The 19828-nt window shown below is 37.4% G+C and overlaps 1 protein-coding gene across 1 annotated transcript; it reads left to right on the top strand.

The window, feature by feature from the left end:
• The first annotated feature begins 9461 nt into the window (after window positions 1-9461).
• LOC107601778 (multimerin-2-like) lies at window positions 9462-19501 on the top strand. Its single transcript, XM_016294070.1, has 8 exons — window positions 9462-9568; window positions 11063-11185; window positions 12016-12122; window positions 12525-12608; window positions 13298-13465; window positions 15321-15757; window positions 15833-17342; window positions 17992-19501. The coding sequence occupies exons 1-8, from the start codon at window positions 9462-9464 to the stop codon at window positions 18393-18395; spliced, it is 2940 nt and encodes a 979-aa protein (XP_016149556.1). The 3' UTR covers window positions 18396-19501.
• Window positions 19502-19828: the final 327 nt, after the last annotated feature.

The raw sequence follows: 19828 nt of genomic DNA, 5'->3' as shown, positions 1-19828 counted from the left end.
ATGAAAGACAAATCTCAATGAATAATCTTTTTCTTTCTATGTTATACAAGCAGCTCCATAAATAGCAAAAACTGTATCTTGATAAGAGCTTAATAAAATCACACTGGGGCACAGTACAGAAGGAAATTGGGTTTTTCAACATAGATGTAATTCTTGTTGGCTAATCCAACATGAACAAGGCAAATGATGTATAGTCCTTTATATATTTATAGTATTATACGTTTTTAGATCTGTTTTTAGTTGTTTTAATACTAAAATTGATTGCTTCTGTTGTCCTCATTTGTAAGTCGCTTTGGATAAAAGCGTGTGATAAATGACTAAATAAAAATAAAATATATTTAAAGTTAAATCCCTTAGTGAACTTGTGCAGTCTGAGCCACTGCACCACTCTGAACTGAAATAGCAGGATTCAAGCATGCTTGTCTGATACATTATGATGTTAAAAACCCTAGGAATCACTTGATGAAAGAAGTTTTCTTACCTGTGTTTATACAGGAAGTTTGGGCAGGATAGTGATGAGACTGTACCTATTTTCAAATAGCTATTGGACTGCGTGGGACATTCAAATTTTAATGAAAGCTTTTTTATGCAAAGGAATAAAATAAATGAAATAGGTCATTCTGACTTTTTTCTCGCAATTATGAGTTTGTATTTCACAATTCAAAACGGTTTATAATTCTTAGAAACTCGCAATAAGACTGGATTGGCTTACTTAGATTCCTGTCACAAATAGAGATTTGATACAAATACCTTATTAGTTCATGAAAGTACAAATGCAGTGGTTTTGTCATTATTCATCCTGGCAGAAATGCAGTAACTTATTCTCTCAGCTGTGCCTGATAGATACAAAACTGCTCCTGATATGTTGCAGACGGTTCTCACTGAGCAGAAACGGCATCCGGTCACCAGTAGCCATGTGACCTTATGTGACTCAGCCCAGGCTAACTAAATGACCACCTCTGTATGTCTAAATATAACTCCTTGCATTTCCCAGGACAGTGAGAGCGGGTCGATATGTATCCATCACGCGGCAAAAATCAAGACCATGGGAGAACAGCATGATCAGTACTGAACTAATCATCGACATGATGGCAGAACAGTGTGAAATATCTCATCCAAATCACATGTGAAGCGATATCTAGAGCATATACGTCAAACTTTACAAAACAAAATTCTCTCTAATTTGAGCTCAGCACTAATTTAATAGAATTCATCAGTGGACAGAAAGGCCTTTTATGCTGAAAAGCGGAAGTGTGATGCTGCTCTATATTAACTACATGAAAAATGAACAAAATGTTGAATGTACTTGTTTACTTCATAGGAGCAAACACAAGTCTGCATCTTAAAGCATTTTCCATCAGTGCTACAATATGAAAACATTCCATTCATTATGAAGGTCAGTTGTCTATGTTCATAGTCTTATTTCTGCTTATGCTCTTCAGTTGTCTGGAATTAAGTCTCCTTTTCTCTCTCTCTATCTCTTGTTCAGTCTTCTGCCTGTAACAGGAGTTATTGTGGTTGACCAAATGGATCATCTGACTGTGGTTTCTGTAATGGTGCGATGAAGCAACTGGACATCCTAATGCGCCTAGGTTCAGGGCAGCCTGAGAACTGCTTTGAGAATGGGATTCAGGGAAAAATCCCGTCTGTGATCATACCACATACCACATCCCTGCTGTCACTGAGGAGAAAGGGTGAGGCTTGCAACAAAAGTACCAAATTTTGTATTGCATAGTGCCACTGGCAGACCTTTGAAGACACTTAAAAACAATGACTGTGTTCTAGGTATCTATGGTGACACTCACATGTTTTCAAGCATAGAGCCTTGATTTAGGACTAAAGGCTAAAACTTTGGACATGGTAATTTCATTCATTCAGTGTTATTTCTTTTGAAACAATATTGCACTCCATTTCAAAGTATTCATTATTCAAAATTTCATGAATTAACTTAAAATGTATAATTACATGTTGTGATACATGTTTATACAGTATGTCTATATAAATACATAAAGTACAAATGTTTTTATTTATCAAAGAATGTAGCACTGTCCACAAAAATATTAAGCAGCACAACTGTTTTCAACATTGATAATAAGAAGAAATGTTTCTTGAGCAGCAAATCAGCATATTAGAATGATTTCTTAAGGATCATGTGACACAATAGACTAATAATGACTGCTGAAAATTCAACTTTGACATCACAGTGTATTATAATAAAAATTGGTTTTATATGAAATACCACTGCCCTAAAAATATTGTGTGTATATAGACATACACAAATACATTTATATGTCCCAATAAATAAAATTTAATAAAAAATATTTAAAATAAAAAGCAATAAGTAACATAGAGCATGTAGCTATTGCTGTTTAAAACTTTCTTTAAAAACCTTGCAGTTTTTCTCTCTCTCACTCTCTCTTTCTCACACACACACACACACACACACACACAGAGACAGTTTTAACTCATTGAGAAAACTTTTTTATTCAGTTAATGCTTTTGAAGAGATTTTTAACAGAGTTAAGCCAAATACAGTTCTGGAGTTTTTTGCAAAAATAAATTATAAAAACTAGGGCTGTCAGTTTAACGCGTTAACTTAATTAATTAGTTATGAAAAAATTACACGATTAAAATATTTTAACGCACTGGCCCCGCCCCCAGACCTGTACGTCATCTTACAAATATGACGTAAGGCAACAACTCTATAAATGCAGTTTATTAAAATTCAAGATTTTGGTGTAAAAAATTCCCCTGTATGTGCTTTGTCTCATATATATATATATATATATATATATATATATATATATATATAATTAATTAGTTATGAAAAAATTACACGATTAAAATATTTTAACGCACTGGCCCCGCCCCCAGACCTGTACGTCATCTTACAAATATGACGTAAGGCAACAACTCTATAAATGCAGTTTATTAAAATTCAAGATTTTGGTGTAAAAAATTCCCCTGTATGTGCTTTGTCTCATATATATATATATATATATATATATATATATATATATATATCACATATCACACGGGCAGCAAGAGCAATATGACACAAGTATTTTGTCCCGATATATATCACAAGCTTAAATGTGATTTTATACAACAGTTTAGTAAATAAGAAGTTGATATTGTGTTATATTTTAAACACAATATTATGTGTTTTTGCTCAATTTTGCAGAGAACATATTACCTTTGAAGCCATTTTGCGCGTCTCCGAGCAACACAGCGGTGTTTAGTTTTTGAATGAATCCGCGTTTTGAACGAATCGTGTGAGATGTTTCTCAAATTATTTTCTTTTATGTTCCATTGTTTACGTTAGGCCGTTGTAGCCTAAATGTTCGTGTAATACATTTTATGTTGAATCAAATATAATATTTCTTTCTAAAGCTTCAACAATTTGTAATGTCTACTTGATACTTTCTCATTTAACACAAAAATTTATTTAAATAATATTTTGGGGTATTTTCAGTCAAACTTACTTTGCGATTAATTGGATTAATTAATCAAAACACCATGTAATTAATTAAATTAAAATTTTAATAAACTGACAGCCCTAATAAAACGATATATTTCAGCCGTAATATTTCTCGCCATGAAAATAGCCACAGAAGCTGGAATGGCGTTAAACACAAACAAACACACACACACACACATACGCACACACACATGTCTGGTCAGCTATCCTTGTGGGTTCTTTCCATAGACGAATTGGTTTTTCTACTGTACAGACCGTATATTCTATTGCCCTACACCAACCCTACACCTAAACCTACCCCTCACAGGAAACCTTCTGCATTTTTAGATTTTCAAAAAACTTAATTCTGTATGATTTACAAGCTTTTGTACCCGTGGGGACCACAATTTAGGTCCCCACCGTGACACGAGTCCCCATGAGTCTGTGTGTAGTCAGGTTTAAGTACCCACCAGGATATATAAACCAGTACACACACACACACACACACACACAATGCCTGCACAGAGTCTGTTTTAGTGACTTTGAAAATCCATTGCAACAGCTTGTGTTGCCTGGAAACAAAATGTTTTTCCCCCCTCACTGAATCTGGGTCTAAAGTATTAGTTCAAAGGTGAGAACTGTGAAAGACACTTTCTCTACACATGTCTAAGTAGCTCTTAAAGCACTGTAGGTCAAAGGTAGTTCACCACCAGAGGTCATTCTCATTATGACAGCAAAATGCATAAGCTAGTTTAAAGACTTTCTGATTGGTCGCTGAAATATATAGGCTACCAAATTTGCACAGTAGTGCTATTTTAATATATTTTAAAATCAAATGTATTCCTTTGATGGCAAAGCAGAATTTCTCTTCAGAGTCACATGATCCTTCAGAAATCATTCTAATATGCTGATTTGGTCCTCGAGAAACATTTCTTATTATTATCAATGTTGGAAACAGTTGTGCTACTTAATATTTTTGTAGAAATTGATAAATTTTTTCCGGATTCTTTGGTTATTGGAAAGTTCAAAAGAAAAGCATTCATTTAAAATAGACTTTTTTAAAAAACAATGCCTTTTTCATATTTATAATGACTTATCCTTTCAAGCTATTTGCTACTGAATATATAAGAAAGAGAAAAAACACAGAAGTACGGAGCTGAACTACTGGAGTTTCCTCTTAAACCAAATATTTTTTTCCATGGTTTTATGCATAAAAACCATTGTCCTTTTATCTTCTCGTAATGCAGTTGCAATGCTTCCATTTATTTTGTAATGGTAACTTGTCTTTTTTCATATTTTGATGTTTATCGTTTAAGCCTAGATTAGGGTAACATAAAAGGTTTGTTAAATAACAGGTGGAATTTAGGGGAGGTCTCGGTCTGTGGATGAAAGAAAAGATCCTTTTTTAGAGATGTGATGTCTTGGCATGCATGGACAGCTCTGAATAGTTAGAAAGAAAGACAGAGTGACAAAGAGAGAGTTTGATGCCCAGGTGCACAAAATTGGAGGCAGCTGGAGGAAATTATCACTGATCACGGTAACAAAGGGAATGTTTTGTACTTTTGTGGAAAATTTGATAAAAATTGTTGGAAATAATTTAAATAGAAATTTAACTTCACAAAGTTTCTCAAGCTTTCTGAACAAAAAACAGCTGTTGAATATCACAAGTCAAATCATCAAGACACTCGTCTTTCGTCATTGAAATCCCCTGAATTCATCTGAATGTGAATGTTCTGACCTGACACTCATGCGTACCTCTCTCCATGCCTGTGTATTCGGTTTCTATATTTCAAATCCGCTCACACACTCTTCTTTCTCTGATGTGGTTTTAGTTCATCTGCTTTCATCCTGGGACTGTCTCAGGAAGCTGCTCTAGCTTACGACCTGGCCCTAAAAAAGTTTTGCATACAATTTACTTCTTGGGTCTTAACCAATCTCAACAGAGGTCTGTCTGTCAAAAAAAAAAGAAAAGAAACAAGAAAATCCTTGTTTCCTTTTGTGCTCAAATCAATATAAACTCACCACTTCACTTGCTTATAATGAGCTTTATTTCTTGGACTAGAATCAGAGGAATGACATGGATGGGAGAGTTTTATCTGTTGTAGCTGCTGTACAACAGTCAGAGACAATGGGAAGCCTGTTTAGAGGATCCAAAGTCAAACTAAATCCTCTGTTAATATTCAGCCTTAATATTTCAACTTTGTATACAGTAGGATAAATGTCTGCTGATAAAAACATCAAGACAGCTTTTCAAAGCTCTTTGATTTGTTACAGGGATTTGCATACAAGTTTCGCTCCAACTCGTAATAAGTTATGGCTTGAGATGTTCACTATTTTACAGTGTGGTAAAGAAAATACACTTCATTCAGAAAACATTACCATTCAAAGATGGTTTTAGAATGATTTCTGAAGGATCATGTGAGAGCTGGAGTAATGATGAATAAATTACATTTGAATAAATATTAAAATAGAAAACCGTTATTTTAAATTGTAATAATATTTCACAACATTAGTGTTTTTACTGTTTTGCAGCCTTGGTGAGCATAAGATACTTCTTTCAAAAGCATAAAAAAATCTTACTGACCCCAAACTTTTGAACAATAGTGTACATTATCTGTAAATAAATGATATCTTGTTCAGTTAACTTCTTAAGTAAATATATATATTGTCTTGCGGATGTTTAGATATTTGTATTAATAAGACAAAAATACTGATTAAGAGAATTATTTTTTTTGCAGTACACTTTCTAGAAAAATGACACAGGAGGACCAACGGAAAGTATGAAAAAAAGGGGCTAAAGGTTAGAGGTCATGTCAGTCTGTATGTGTGGAAGTCCGTGGGTATCTTCATTGGGTAAGGATCCCAGGATGAGGGAAGTTTGCCAGAGGGACAGAGTGTCTGACGCTTCCTTTCTGTGATGGGACACTAATCGGCAAAATGCAGAAGGAAAGGCAATGTGCTTACAGAGATGTCCATCCATAGAACTATATGGCAGGAAGTGACAAAGTCTGATTTAAGCCTGAAAGGTGCTGATTAGGGAACAGGAGTATATATGGGCCAAAATTTAACACCCAGTTCTGTACATAACTTTCTGTATAAGACAAAAATACTGATTAAGAGAATTATTTTTTTTGCAGTACACTTTCTAGAAAAATGACACAGGAGGACCAACGGAAAGTATGAAAAAAAGGGGCTAAAGGTTAGAGGTCATGTCAGTCTGTATGTGTGGAAGTCCGTGGGTATCTTCATTGGGTAAGGATCCCAGGATGAGGGAAGTTTGCCAGAGGGACAGAGTGTCTGACGCTTCCTTTCTGTGAGGGGACACTAATCGGCAAAATGCAGAAGGAAAGGCAATGTGCTTACAGAGATGTCCATCCATAGAACTATATGGCAGGAAGTGACAAAGTCTGATTTAAGCCTGAAAGGTGCTGATTAGGGAACAGGAGTATATATGGGCCAAAATTTAACACCCAGTTCTGTAAATAACTTTCTGCCGTGATGCAGTAAAATTGTAGTTTTTTGAACAAGTAAACTCACTAAATGGAGACAGAAGATTAAATTGAATGGACTGACAAACAAACTGTCCAATTTGTCTTTCTTTCTGTATCAAGAGTGCCCGAATTCATCTCCAGATCATTCCAGCTCGATTTAACCTCTTCTTAGGGTTGCAGACGCTAACGTAAACCAGAGATGAAGGCAGCGAGAAGCAAGTCTGTTGTCCTTTAATCCTTTAATCCCAGTCTGCCCCAGAATAAAGCAAAATCACAGACTTGTAAACTACAATGATTCACGTGCTTTAAGTAACTTGTCTTGAGACCTTTAATCCCTTTACCTTCAGATCCTATTAATCAATGAGAACATTACGGTCAGCTTAGTTATCAAAACAAATATAATGTCAGAGGAACGAACAAGTAATGTTCGAAACACTCATTGTGTTAAATCCAACAACAGAGACAAACGTCTTTACATCTGCAGTATCTGTTGTAATGTTACAGTAGTAATTTATCAGATAAATAATCATATTTTATAATAGGTTTAGGGGGAGCTAGGGCAGACAACAACACAACCCTTACGAAAATTAACGATGATTTTACTATAAATCCAAAGACAATGGTTACTATTGTTAAACCATGGTAACCACAAATTAACCATGGTTTTTGCTACACTAACCATAGTTTAACCATGGCATTTGTAGTAAGAATAAATACAAATGGTAATCCATTTGCAAAAAAAAAATTAATTTTTTGGTTAATTTTTGTGGGGAAAAACATGACTCATGTTCAGTATTATGATTTTTCTATAAAGATATTGTAGTGATGTACTAATTTTGACATGTAGGCAATTTAGAAAGTATAGTTTTGTTAAATCTTGAGTATTAAAGTCATGAGAGAGATAGATATCAGGGCAAAATAAAGAGACTGAAAAGAAAAATGGAAGTGAAGGTGCAGTTCATGAGAGAACTTTTAATTATGTCCCCAACCTAAGGATTTAAACCTTTTTTTATGTGAGGTCCATACAAAAAATAGGGCTGTCCATGTTTCAGAATTTGTTGTGGGTGTATGAGTGTGAGATTTCCCGGCCTGAATTTTTTTATCCCAGTCTGCCCCTCGTGGAAATTACTACACATAGGCCTACTGAAGCTTGCGGTGTTTTCAGCCTCTGCCGCCTCAATATATGAGTACATGAACACATAATCTCTAGAACTGAGACTCTGAGTCACTTCATGAGCATTTTACTTATTTTTAGAAAACTATCGCCATATCATATAGAAAGAGACACCAGTGTTTCAGGAGTTTAGTACACAGAATAGGACACATGCTTATTAGATAACCATATTTGAGTTGATGTATATGCTTTTATTTATTCTTTTTTAATTAACAATTGTTTTCCAAACCATTGTTAGATGCAGTGTTTCCTGTAGTTATGCTAAGATTTCTTATCTATTAACTATTTCTTATCTAAACTATTTCTTATGATTTTAAATCTGCATTGAACTTCAGATCAATCTCAAAGTAAAAGGCGGTACTAAAGTCTGATTTTATGGTGGATGTGTTCAAATTTGATCATCTTAATTCAAGTGATGAAGGATTTTGGAAGTCTGATAGTGTTGAGCACTACTGTAAGGTTAACCCTGCATGGTGTAAATGCTTGAAAATGATTAACAGTTGCAAATAAACATTCATTAGAAATTTAGAAAAGTAATCAAAAAGTAATCAGTTACATTACTTTTAATAAAGTAATTGAAAAAGTTACACTACTATTACATTTGAAATAGGGTAACTTGTAATCTGTAACCTATTACATTTCCAAAGTAGCCTTCCCAACACTGTAAATAGTGCTGTTACTTACCAATAGTGTTGGAACGAGTATGTTTGTGTTGTGTTTTGGCTTATAACTGAAGTGCAACTTTGCTTAACTGATTCATTTGGCTATGTTGAATGTATCATGGCCTGTGGGTTTAGAACCACACGATACGTTACACAAATCAAAAACTCAACCTGGCGTATTCCCAGTCATTTAGTCATCAAAATTATTTCGAAATATACCGCTCCTCTTGACCTGATCTGCCCTACATTCGTGTTTGATTTATGGAGAGACCAATACAGAGTTTCTCATTCTCAAGCTCATACCGAACGCATTAACCATTGACCAAAGACTGAACAATTACACACAAAGAATTCACAACTCGGCAGTGGATGTGATGGATTTGGCAGGGAGGTTTTGACCTGTCTTGCTTGTGGACTATGAATCATACATCAAGAGGATTGAGCAAGTTAAAACAACCAATTGCAGGATGATGTTCCTCCTCAGAGGACCATTTCCAAATACATCTACCCACAGAGCCTTATCTGTCCAGCCTTTAACTTCAACAAACCTCTGATCTCTGCTCAGTGTTACCGGTTTACTCGTAATCAGTAACAAAGACTCATGTCAAAGATCAGCTCTAATGATGTAAAATAACTGCAGCGCATCATCATGAGCTCTGCCGTGACCTCAGGAAATGGACCTCACAGCTGGACCCAATGAAATCTTAGTGCTGTGTTTTGTCTTTCTGGTCAGCCACCCTCAATCAGTGTATGTAACCAACCTCTCTAAACCTGTGACATGGTACGGACCTTCTCTGTCCTTTGTGTGAAGCAATGACCTTTCCATTTTATTTATCTCCTAATTGAGCTCCTAATTTGTATTCAACAGGTCAAAACAGGAACAGGGTGTTTGGGCTTGCCCAGTTCAGAAGGGGGCTCTGCTTTTTACAGCATTGTAAATCAGTAGATAACTTTTCATCTCCCTCACTGCCAGATCAGATCAGGGATGCCATGCTCTCAGCACTATTATCAATGAGTCATGGCTGTTGGCACCCAGACACCTATTCTTTGGTTCCTGGTTTGAAAGGAAGCAACTGTATGCCAAAATAAACTGGATTTTGTGGACACATTGTCAGAACCAAAACAGATGTTTTTAGCAGGTACGAGCTGTAATGGCGCAGCTCTATTCTGGAAAAGGGGGCGGGGAGCAACAGCTCATTTGCATTTAAAGAGACAGGCACGAATAACAGCGTGTTTCTGCTTCCACTCAAAATAGGCATTTTCAAAATGATATAATAAATGATCTGTGGGGTATTTTGAGCTGAAACTTCACAGACACATTCTGGGGACACCAGAGACTTGTATTACATATTGTAAAAAGGGGCATAATATGTCTCCTGTAACAATGTATATTATTTGGATGTAATTATTCATAAATATCCATTTTAAAGAAATAGTGTTTCAAAAATTATATTTTTGTGGAAATATATTGGTAATTCTAACTTTGTTCTTCACTAATCTTATAGCTTTGATTAGATGCATCATAGATGCATCCAGTTTGATGGTCGGACAGGGTCTAGCTGCAAAAGTTCAAATATTTCAACATATTCAAATCTCAAATGGATCTGAAAATTCTGCATACACATATGATTGGAACTGTTTCAATGTTTCACACTTGTAATTTTGAATGGTGTTTTGCACCACTTTTAACCCTGAAAAGAGGTTATCTACGAATGTTTACAGTGTGTGAGAACGTAACGTCAAGTTGTTCATCAAGAGACAACCAATCATAAGCTGTCACAGTGATTGCCTCATTAAATATGAGGCATTAAATAATATACAGAAGGAAACCCTCAAAAATGATACTGATTATTATTTAATTTGTGAAAAGCTGTCTTGATGTGCAGTGCTGCTGCAGGAATCACAGCTTATTTACTCTTAATGTTGCTGTAAATTGTGTTTATTCCAAGAACTTTGAAGAAAACATCCGGCCATTGATTCATAAAAACTAATTTGAGATTACCATGGATGCATTCCAAGAAACACATTAAAGGGCTTAATGTGTCATTTGTAGGTTAATATTTGCCTGTAGACAATGAAATATTTTTAGACTTGACCCTGAGAACTAGGAGAAAAAAGGTTCAGCTAAACACAAGTATGCAAGAATAACTGTATTATTGCTAAGTGTATTGGTACAATGAACCTCTGGCCTTGACCGAACTGGATACTTCCAATGTTTCCTAACTACAGAGTATACTTAATAAGTTGTGTGGCTGACGTTCACTCTCCCTTCCAGGAACTGGTGTGCATTTGTTCACAAGCGTGCTGTTACTGTGGCAGTATCCTGTGGAACTGAGAAGTACACCATCAAGTCCCAGAGTCCCTGTCCTAATGGCACCCCAGACTGCCAGCTAGTCATGTAAGTAATACATTATATCTTAAAAGTGAAATAGGTGAAATGTAGAGTATGCGCTACAAGCACCAAACCATCACCTGTTCCATCACCTGCCACAGTTGGGATCCGGAAGGAAAAATTCCTTTCATTTTCCCAACAGAGAAATTAATTTTGAATGATGACTAATGGCCTTTTAAAGACAGACCTGTGAACTACGAGGTTGTTAACTGATGGTTTTTGTTGAAGCCATCGGTCTGCATTACTTGCTTTTTAAATAATTGTGCTCAACAGTGGAATTACTGATGGGTAACTGTGTTACCCATGATTCTGCAGATAAATCATCAATTCTCAGAGTTATTTAATTATGAGAAATAAATTGTGCCAAATGAATATCTTTAAATCAGTAGTTTTATATTTATGTTTTTAATTCAATTATGTCATTCTCAATGTTTTATAGGATTGTAGTTCATCTCATTAAAGATGTCCAGTACAGTCTTGTACCTTTGACTTTTTGTCCACTTCTCAAAGACCTATTATTTTCCCTTCAAATTAAAGTTTGTAATGTTGTAATTCATCTCCTAGCTGATTGGTTTGGTTCATGATGTATAACTCCTAAACAAAGCCTTTTTAATATCCCTAAAAATGAATGGGAAAAACACTCCTGGAACCTATAGGTTGCTGAAAAAGTGCATTCTATTGGTTGAACAAACAGTTAGTCCTGCCCATAAACTCATGTCACTGGTTGAGTTTTTACTGGTTGATGCATATTAAGTTAGAATAGAAAAGGTATTTTAACATAAAAACATGTATTACATCTCATAACTTAATCGTTATGCAAAATAATTTGTATGCAGGTACAAGCTGTCCACTCGGCCAGTGTACAGACAGAAGGAGACAATCTACACTGCTCTGCTGTGGCGATGCTGCCCTGGGCATGCTGGGAAAAACTGTGAGGAGACAGGTACTGATGAGCTTAAGGTGACACTGGAACCAAGAACAAGAAGTGCTTGCAATACCATGCCTGACTTGCTTCATAAGTCAGTGATAAACTGGTTTGCTTCTACACTGGTATTGCCATTTCCAAAAGATAACAAGACATGGTGTTACTCCTCTCTTGTGTACATGTAACAACATTAAAGTTAAAATCTGAATTCACTGCTTGGCCAAAAGTATATAAACATCCCCCTGCTAATGACCAAGCTTGGTTCTTTCATCTACTGTAAATTGGACCAGATTGTCCTAAACCGATGCAAAATGGCTTTTGTAAAAGGAGCTTTTCACTGGTGAGGTGTCATATGTTCTTGAAAACATAAGAACAGCTAAACCAGGCAATTTTCTTTGTCTCTGTTTTTTCTGTGCTCAGTCACAGACGGCCACGTCTCAGAATCTGAAGACCCCAGCATGGCAGGCACAGCACATCCAGGGGGACATGAAGCGACAGACAGACGTATGTGGTGTAAAAACTCTTTCATCTTTAAATAAGTTAAAGATCTACAGTTTTGCCATCTGTAATTGAATGAACTCTAATACAACATGGATAGTTGCATCTCTGCATGCTGATTGGTTAATACAGCATTCTATGACCTGTGACAGACTGACACAGCCTGGCTGCTGAAACAAACTGAGGAAATGAAAAACGTGTTTGTGCAAATATTAGCTGGCCATGAGAATGTTATTGCCCCACATGGGAGGACGGAAAAAAGGGCGTATGAGCTTTCTGAAGGCAAGGGGCGAGCCCACACAGGGTGTTAACGTGTATGACCGTGCTTCAGTCCAAGCATGAACAAAACAAAAACGGTCTTGGGTAAATACACAGATGCACTGGAGCACGCTAGAATAATAGCGCGTTTCAGAGGAGGCCGTCAAATCCACAGCTCTAAAAATAATCCTTTGAGTTGGTTGTTGGGACACAAACAAAGGCTTTGGACACAAACTTGGAAATTCCCATGCTGCTGATTAATCTGATACTAAGCACTCCTACTAATGACCTTCCTGAGATTCAAATGCACAGGTCAAAGTGCACAGGTCACATTCGTGCAGCGAGTAGAGCTGCATGATGGCAAAGGCATCATCAATCAATGCAACCACAATGCCACATAAGATTTGGCACTACTGTTTTTTCTTCTCTTTTCTTAGGACATAACAAACTAACTCGGGAGAACAGAGAGCAGAATGATTACCAAATGTTTGGCGGTCCACCATATGAAGCTCACCAACCTGATGTAGAGAATCAAACTGCAGCAGAGCCCACTGATGACTATGAGCACAGCCGTCATGCTGGCCATGACCACTTTGAGAGGAGAGGTATGTTAAATTTTATATTCAGTATTCCTTGCAGACTTTGCTTTGACCACATAGAACTTGCTAACAAGTTGCTAAATGGGACTGCAGAGATACAATGAAATATATCAATGTAATTATTATATATGTAAATACAATGAAACATCAACTCGCCAAACTGGTCAACTCATCTACTTTATAGTCCACTTTTACAGTCTTATTGTGTTTATGCTTGCACTGTTGAAACTATTCTAACTCAAACTTTCCAAACTGTAGATTTTAAATAAAGACAGAAATGTTTTGGTTTTGACATTGAAGAAATGTGATCATGGTGTCCTTTGTTTATAGCCTACTTTTAGTTTTTTTTTTATTCTGGCAATTCTATTTAGGCTTCAAAATTTTTAAAAGTTATGTTTTATTTGTACAGATTACTGTGATAAAACGTGTGAGAATCATAAACCTTGTTGATCACAGACTTTATATTCTGCAATAATCCAAAAGCCAATGAAAAAATACAGTTGGCTTTTTTGAGGGAACCAAGGTGATGCAAACCAAGTTAGTTTACAGAAATCTGTAATTCCTGCAGCACTCTATATTGACAGATCTCTTTCCACTCTCTTGTACATCCAAACACTACAGAAAACAGATCACGTGTGTTGTCCATACCAGAAACTTGCTTACCGGACACTTCCTTTGGTTGTAATATGCATTGTCAGAGATATTATGGGGATATTATTCTGTCTGTCTCAACCAGAGCCGGTCTCTCTTACATCCTTCTGTTCTGTCCAGAGGATGCCAGATTAACAGAACAGTAAATAATGCTGCAGACTGGGGGAAAACCTCCATTCCTCTGCTATGACAACTCCTCCTCACTGTGCCTTCTCATTACTAGTTCCTGCACAGGATATCCTCTCTTTCCCTGGGAAAAAAAGTCCCCCCATACAAACATTGTATGGTTATGAGTGTGATGTAATGGTCTATGGAAACGACAGAGGTTCAGCTATAGACTGAATCCAGGCACACAATACTTGCTTACTACCGCTATCGCTGGAGCGGTATTGATGTAAGGACACATTTGTCACATAAATAACGCTTGAGAGCCTCTTTTAAATGTGCATTCTCTCACAGAATAAGACAAAGAAAAACTTTGAAGTCTGAATGGAGAATTTTCTTCTAGTTACCCTGATGTTCTGGGTAGGCAGAGCGTTTGTGTCTGTGTGAAGTGTGGTTCAACTAGTAATAATGTTGTCAGGGTAATAAAAGTTGACTCAATCATATATATTTGATTTTACAACACAGGGAAAAAAAACAGCAGGAGCATAAATTCTGAAGCTTTTCCAGAGGATTAAAAAGGATAAAAAAAACAGCACATGACCTCTATATTCAGCTTCCCAGCAGGGAACTTGTACATGTACAGATCTTTTCTTGCTTCAAACTCTTAACTAAAACTTGTGCACAAAACCCTAACAAAACATACCACACACGCAGTTTCTTACAATGCAGGGGATGTGAAAGACCTTGGGCTGTTGACGGGTCAGTTAAAAGGTTCAAAGTTTGGTTGAATGACCCAGGCTGAAATGGAAATTGACATATTTTTGATGTTTCCTCATGAGCAGCCCAAAATGTCAAACAGGACAAACAGCACCACAGGGAAAATTATTATCTAAGAATGACAATAGAATCAAATTTCTATTTTGGCAATGTGGTTATTCTCCAAAAACATGATTGTTGCTGGCATTCCCCTCTTTGTAAGTTGCTTAGAATGTTCATAGAAACTGATGACCAATGAGAACATATCTATTTTAAGATTTTCTCTAAACAAGGCCAAATTAAAGTTCACGTGTCTTTGTTTCGTCACAATGTCTTTCTATTTTTCCAGATCCTTATGCTGTAAATGAAGGTGTTCCTCAACCTGAAACTCCTTACCTTCATCACGGGCTCCTACCAATCTTGAAAGAGGCTGTGATGTCTCAGCTGCAACCTGTGTTGGACAGTTTCAATCTAACCCTGGAACGGCTTTCTCAGGAGGTGCAGGGTTTGCAGCGGGACATGGCCCAACTCCGACATGAACAGGGGCAGGGGAGGGCCACTGAGCCTCTGGAGGTTGGTGGTGAGGAGCAAAATCCACAGGAGGCTGTTGAGGCAGAGTTGAGGGAGAGTTTACAGAAGCTGGAGGAAGTGAAAGCTCAGTTTCACCACCACCGCGATGAGGTAGAAGCGAGGCTCCACTTGCAGCAAACCATGCTGCACTACAACCTGACGAAGTTCAAGACAGACATAGATGTCAAACTCAAACGTAACCAAAAGATGTTACAGGTCAGAGTTTTTACTCAACCTCAAGACACTTTTATATGTGCAGAACTATTGTACTGAATGTGTGTCTTGCTCTAGGTGAATCTCCACTCCCTGAACACATCAATGTCTGAAGTGCGGCAGGAGCAGGAGAGGCTGGACGAGGAACTTCAGAAGATTTGGCCTGAAAAGAAGACCGATCCTGCACAGAGTCAGTCTTATGAGAGCACAGCTGTTTGGGAGGCCATCACACGTCTGGACAACAAAGTCATCAACAACACAGTGAGACTTAGTGGCTTGATTGAAGGCCATGAACAAGTGACTGCAAACATTAAGGACCTCCAGAATGGTTGGAGAGATCTGGACAAGAAAATAGTCCAGACTGGCCTCAATAGCCAGGTTCAGTTTATGGAGACCGGTTTAGAGGTGGAGGCAGCCAAGGTAGCAGTTCTTGACCGCATTAATGAGCTAAACAGCAACATCAGTGTTCTCCAAAGCACCCTGCAGGAGATGGAGACTGATGTCGACTATCTCTATACAGAGTATTACAAGAATATAAGTTCGGCAAGTGGGGTTTGTGACTGTATCGCTCTTGGAGCATCGGTGACCCAGTTGGAAGAAACTGTAGCTAATGTGAAAGAGATAGCGAATGAAAATAAGCTGGCCCATGAGCGTGAGGCTCAGGAGATGTTAGACAGTCTTTCTTGGATTCCAACCGCGGAAGATCTGAAACTAGGGCTACTAAATGTGCAAAAGTCTCTTGCTTTTGAACAGGAAAAGAGCAGAATGTTACAGCACAATGTGATGCAACTCCAGGCCTCTCTACTGGGCAGCCAGCAGGACATCGAAACACTCCAAGAGCATGATAAAGTCGAGAAGATCCAGCAACTACATAGCATTTTCAAGACCTTGCTTCAGGATGCCATTCGTCATTCGGAGGTACTGGAGATTTTGCTTGGGGAAGAGGTGTTGGAGTTCATGGCATGGTCTCCTGAGGAAAAAAGACGTTTCTCTATACCAGAATTGAGGGAAAGCATCAGAGATATGCAAGAGCAGATCAATGGACACAGTCGCAGCTTGGCCTCAATGCTGAACTCTGCTGCCCATCAGGTGACGGCAGCAGATGAGCCCTCAGTGCTTTCAGACTGGGCCTTGGTGGGCATCAAAAGGAGACGTGGGGATGAAAGGTTTGACCTGTCCGAGGAGCTGCCAGAGTACTCTGATAATGACTTCTGGACCTTAGAGAAAATGGTGAAGGAACTTGGAGCTGACATTAAACAGCTTGAGGAACATCGTTGTCCTTCTTGCTGCAACTGCACTAAAACTGCTGCCACTGGTGGTGTGGAGGTGAAACTGCAGTCCGACGTGGATACTTTGCGTAAGGACCTTGAGACCCACCTTGGAGTTTTCAACAGCATTTTCAGTAATACAGAGGGACTTACTGGCTCTGAGATATCTGTAGATTTGAATAAACTGTCAGTTTTGATGAAGAGAAAGGAAGCAAAACAGCAAAACAGGAAACAAAGGAAGAGGGCAGATAACAGAGCTGTTCAGACAGGAGAACGAGTGAATTACCGCATCAAAAGGGATGCATCACTGGAGTCCGCAGGTAAGGAGATAATTAAACATATAGTACCTATAGTACCTATTCACTCTTAATAATATACCTCTTTTTTTTCGATTTACATTGTGAACTCATCCTCAGTTTTCCCCAATGCAAATGTAACTTACAGGGCTTTCTCTATTAAAGAACTGCCACATCAAAATTATTTTAATATTCTGTTGTTTTATAGTTACAGAGCCTTGTACATTACATGAATTATGGCCAAAAATCAAGAATTCCCACAACTTTTAGTTAAATCGTGCCCATGATTGAAATTAAAATGAGGAAACAAATTAGTACAATATGGCAATAATTCAACTAAAATGAGGGAATTAATTAAAACATGACCATGAATTAATAGGTTGTGGGAACAAAACTTTCATCATGTGCAGGTTTCCGTGCTTCAGAGACCCTTGCCTTAAATGACTAAATATAACAATTTCTAGACCGAAATAATGTAGATAATGTAATTATTTAACATGCTACATTAAGCATGTAAAATGTTTTTCACATTGAACCTAGAGTAAATGTTAGTTGCCATTTGTGACAAGAGCACCGCCAGTGAGTCAATTGTAATTGCATTTGCATTGTCTAATTTTTTTTCTCACAGCATTCATATTTTAATGCCTTTTCATTATCATTTGATTTCAAACAGTGCTTCGTCAGCTCCCAGATAGTCCAATTATGTTCCTGGCCAGCACTACAGAAGGTGCTAACGGATCTGGTACGGTACTTTTTGAAAGCGTGACCCTAAATCATGGACAATTATACTCGCCAAAAACAGGCATATTTCGTGCTCCTACTTCTGGTGCTTACCTCTTTGTGGTAACACTGGACTTTGGACCAGGCCCATCTCTGGCTCAATTAAAGAGAGGTGGAGAGGTAGCTGCCTCCTTGCGGCAGAACCCGAGGAAGTTGGGTGCACCTGCAACACGTGTCTGCATCCTGCAGATGGAGCAAGGAGAGGAACTCCGTCTAGAGCTGGTGCAGGGAACTATAGAGCGCAACAACCCACAAGATAACACGTTTGCGGGTCTACTAATGCTGCAGACCGCCTGAGAACATGCGACTAACTAAAGGTGCAAGCAGACTGCATGATGGCAAAAAATATGCTTTTTTTTTTTGCACTGCTCGCCACTTAAATTTCTCATTCAGGATTTGAGAGACTAAAATAACAGCTAGCAATTATGAAATTTATATTTGGTTCCAGTGTGACAACTACGATATCCTTTATAAGCCCTAAAATAGATGTCAAGATATTTTACTTTTTCAGTTCATACAAAAAACAAACAAAACCCACAGAAAAAAAAATGTGTACTAAAATTATATTTTTTAACGATTACATGGACAAATATTATACAGAGTTTGAGGCCTAATCTTAAGGCACCCTTTCAACATGGGGCTGAATAAAACAAAAAACATGTTTCCAAATTAGACAGGTTGTTTAATATATTACATAGCGATGGGCTGGTGATATTATAGTAAAGCACACTGAAATACCTACAGGCATATGTACAGTAAGGGAAAAACACATCCTTTCAACATACTTAACTCAGATTACAGTGAGGAGGTGCATTCTCAGTTTTTGGATGAAGTACAGAAGCCTTAGGGGATGCATGCAAAATTCAGCATTTGGGAAAATTCAGACAAAATTATTGAAAAGAAAAAGATGAGATTCTGGAATAGCCATGATTCGACTTTCTTTAATGCAATCAATCAAACGCTAACTTAACGTTTTAAAATCTCTTTTAGCCACAGAAAAGCATTTGATATAGATGATTCCATTTTCATACTTGTATAGTAGTAAGAGCAACAAATGTATTTTCATATACACCAAATCTAATGTTTCTCTAGCGTACTGTACTGTATGCTGAAGTTATCCACTCTGAAGTGAGATAATGTTTCCTTTAATAGATCTATTTCTTTTCAGAATATTTTAAATCCTTTTGTAAGCATGTCAGTAACCTTGACATATTGTTTTAATCAAGATGCCCTTTTGGCATTTCCCGGCGTACTGTTCTGAAAGTACAAAGCACCTTAGTCTGGCACATAGTATTTTCACACATCCTGTCTTTAAGGGTCCAGATAGTGGTGGAACGAACTATTGTGAATTGTTCTGTTACTATTACAAATCACATTGGTTTTTACAATGGCACTGAGAATAACAAAAAAAGTATTCTAGAACACAACACTGTATTTTCTAAAGAATAAAAAAATTCAATCTGCATGGGAGCTCTGTAAACATGCCATGCAACAATAATGTGTGTTTCGGATCGTACCAGTTACCAAGACCGTATTTTGGCAGCCCTTACTGAAATATAAAGCACTGATGACTAACAGATGTTACAGTCGTACCCTTCACCTTCAGCCTCCTCACAAACATAAACACAGTTCAAACACAAGATTCATAATATTGGCAAGGACATATGGTCAGAATATCACCAAATCCTCAAAAGTCACATTCATAGTAATCCGTACCAAAAAACCTGCAC

Source organism: Sinocyclocheilus grahami, unplaced genomic scaffold, assembly GCF_001515645.1.
Source record: "Sinocyclocheilus grahami isolate Dianchi unplaced genomic scaffold, SAMN03320097.WGS_v1.1 scaffold313.1, whole genome shotgun sequence".
Taxonomy (NCBI): Eukaryota; Metazoa; Chordata; class Actinopteri; order Cypriniformes; family Cyprinidae; genus Sinocyclocheilus; species Sinocyclocheilus grahami.
This window is presented reverse-complemented; position numbering and strand designations above follow the sequence as displayed.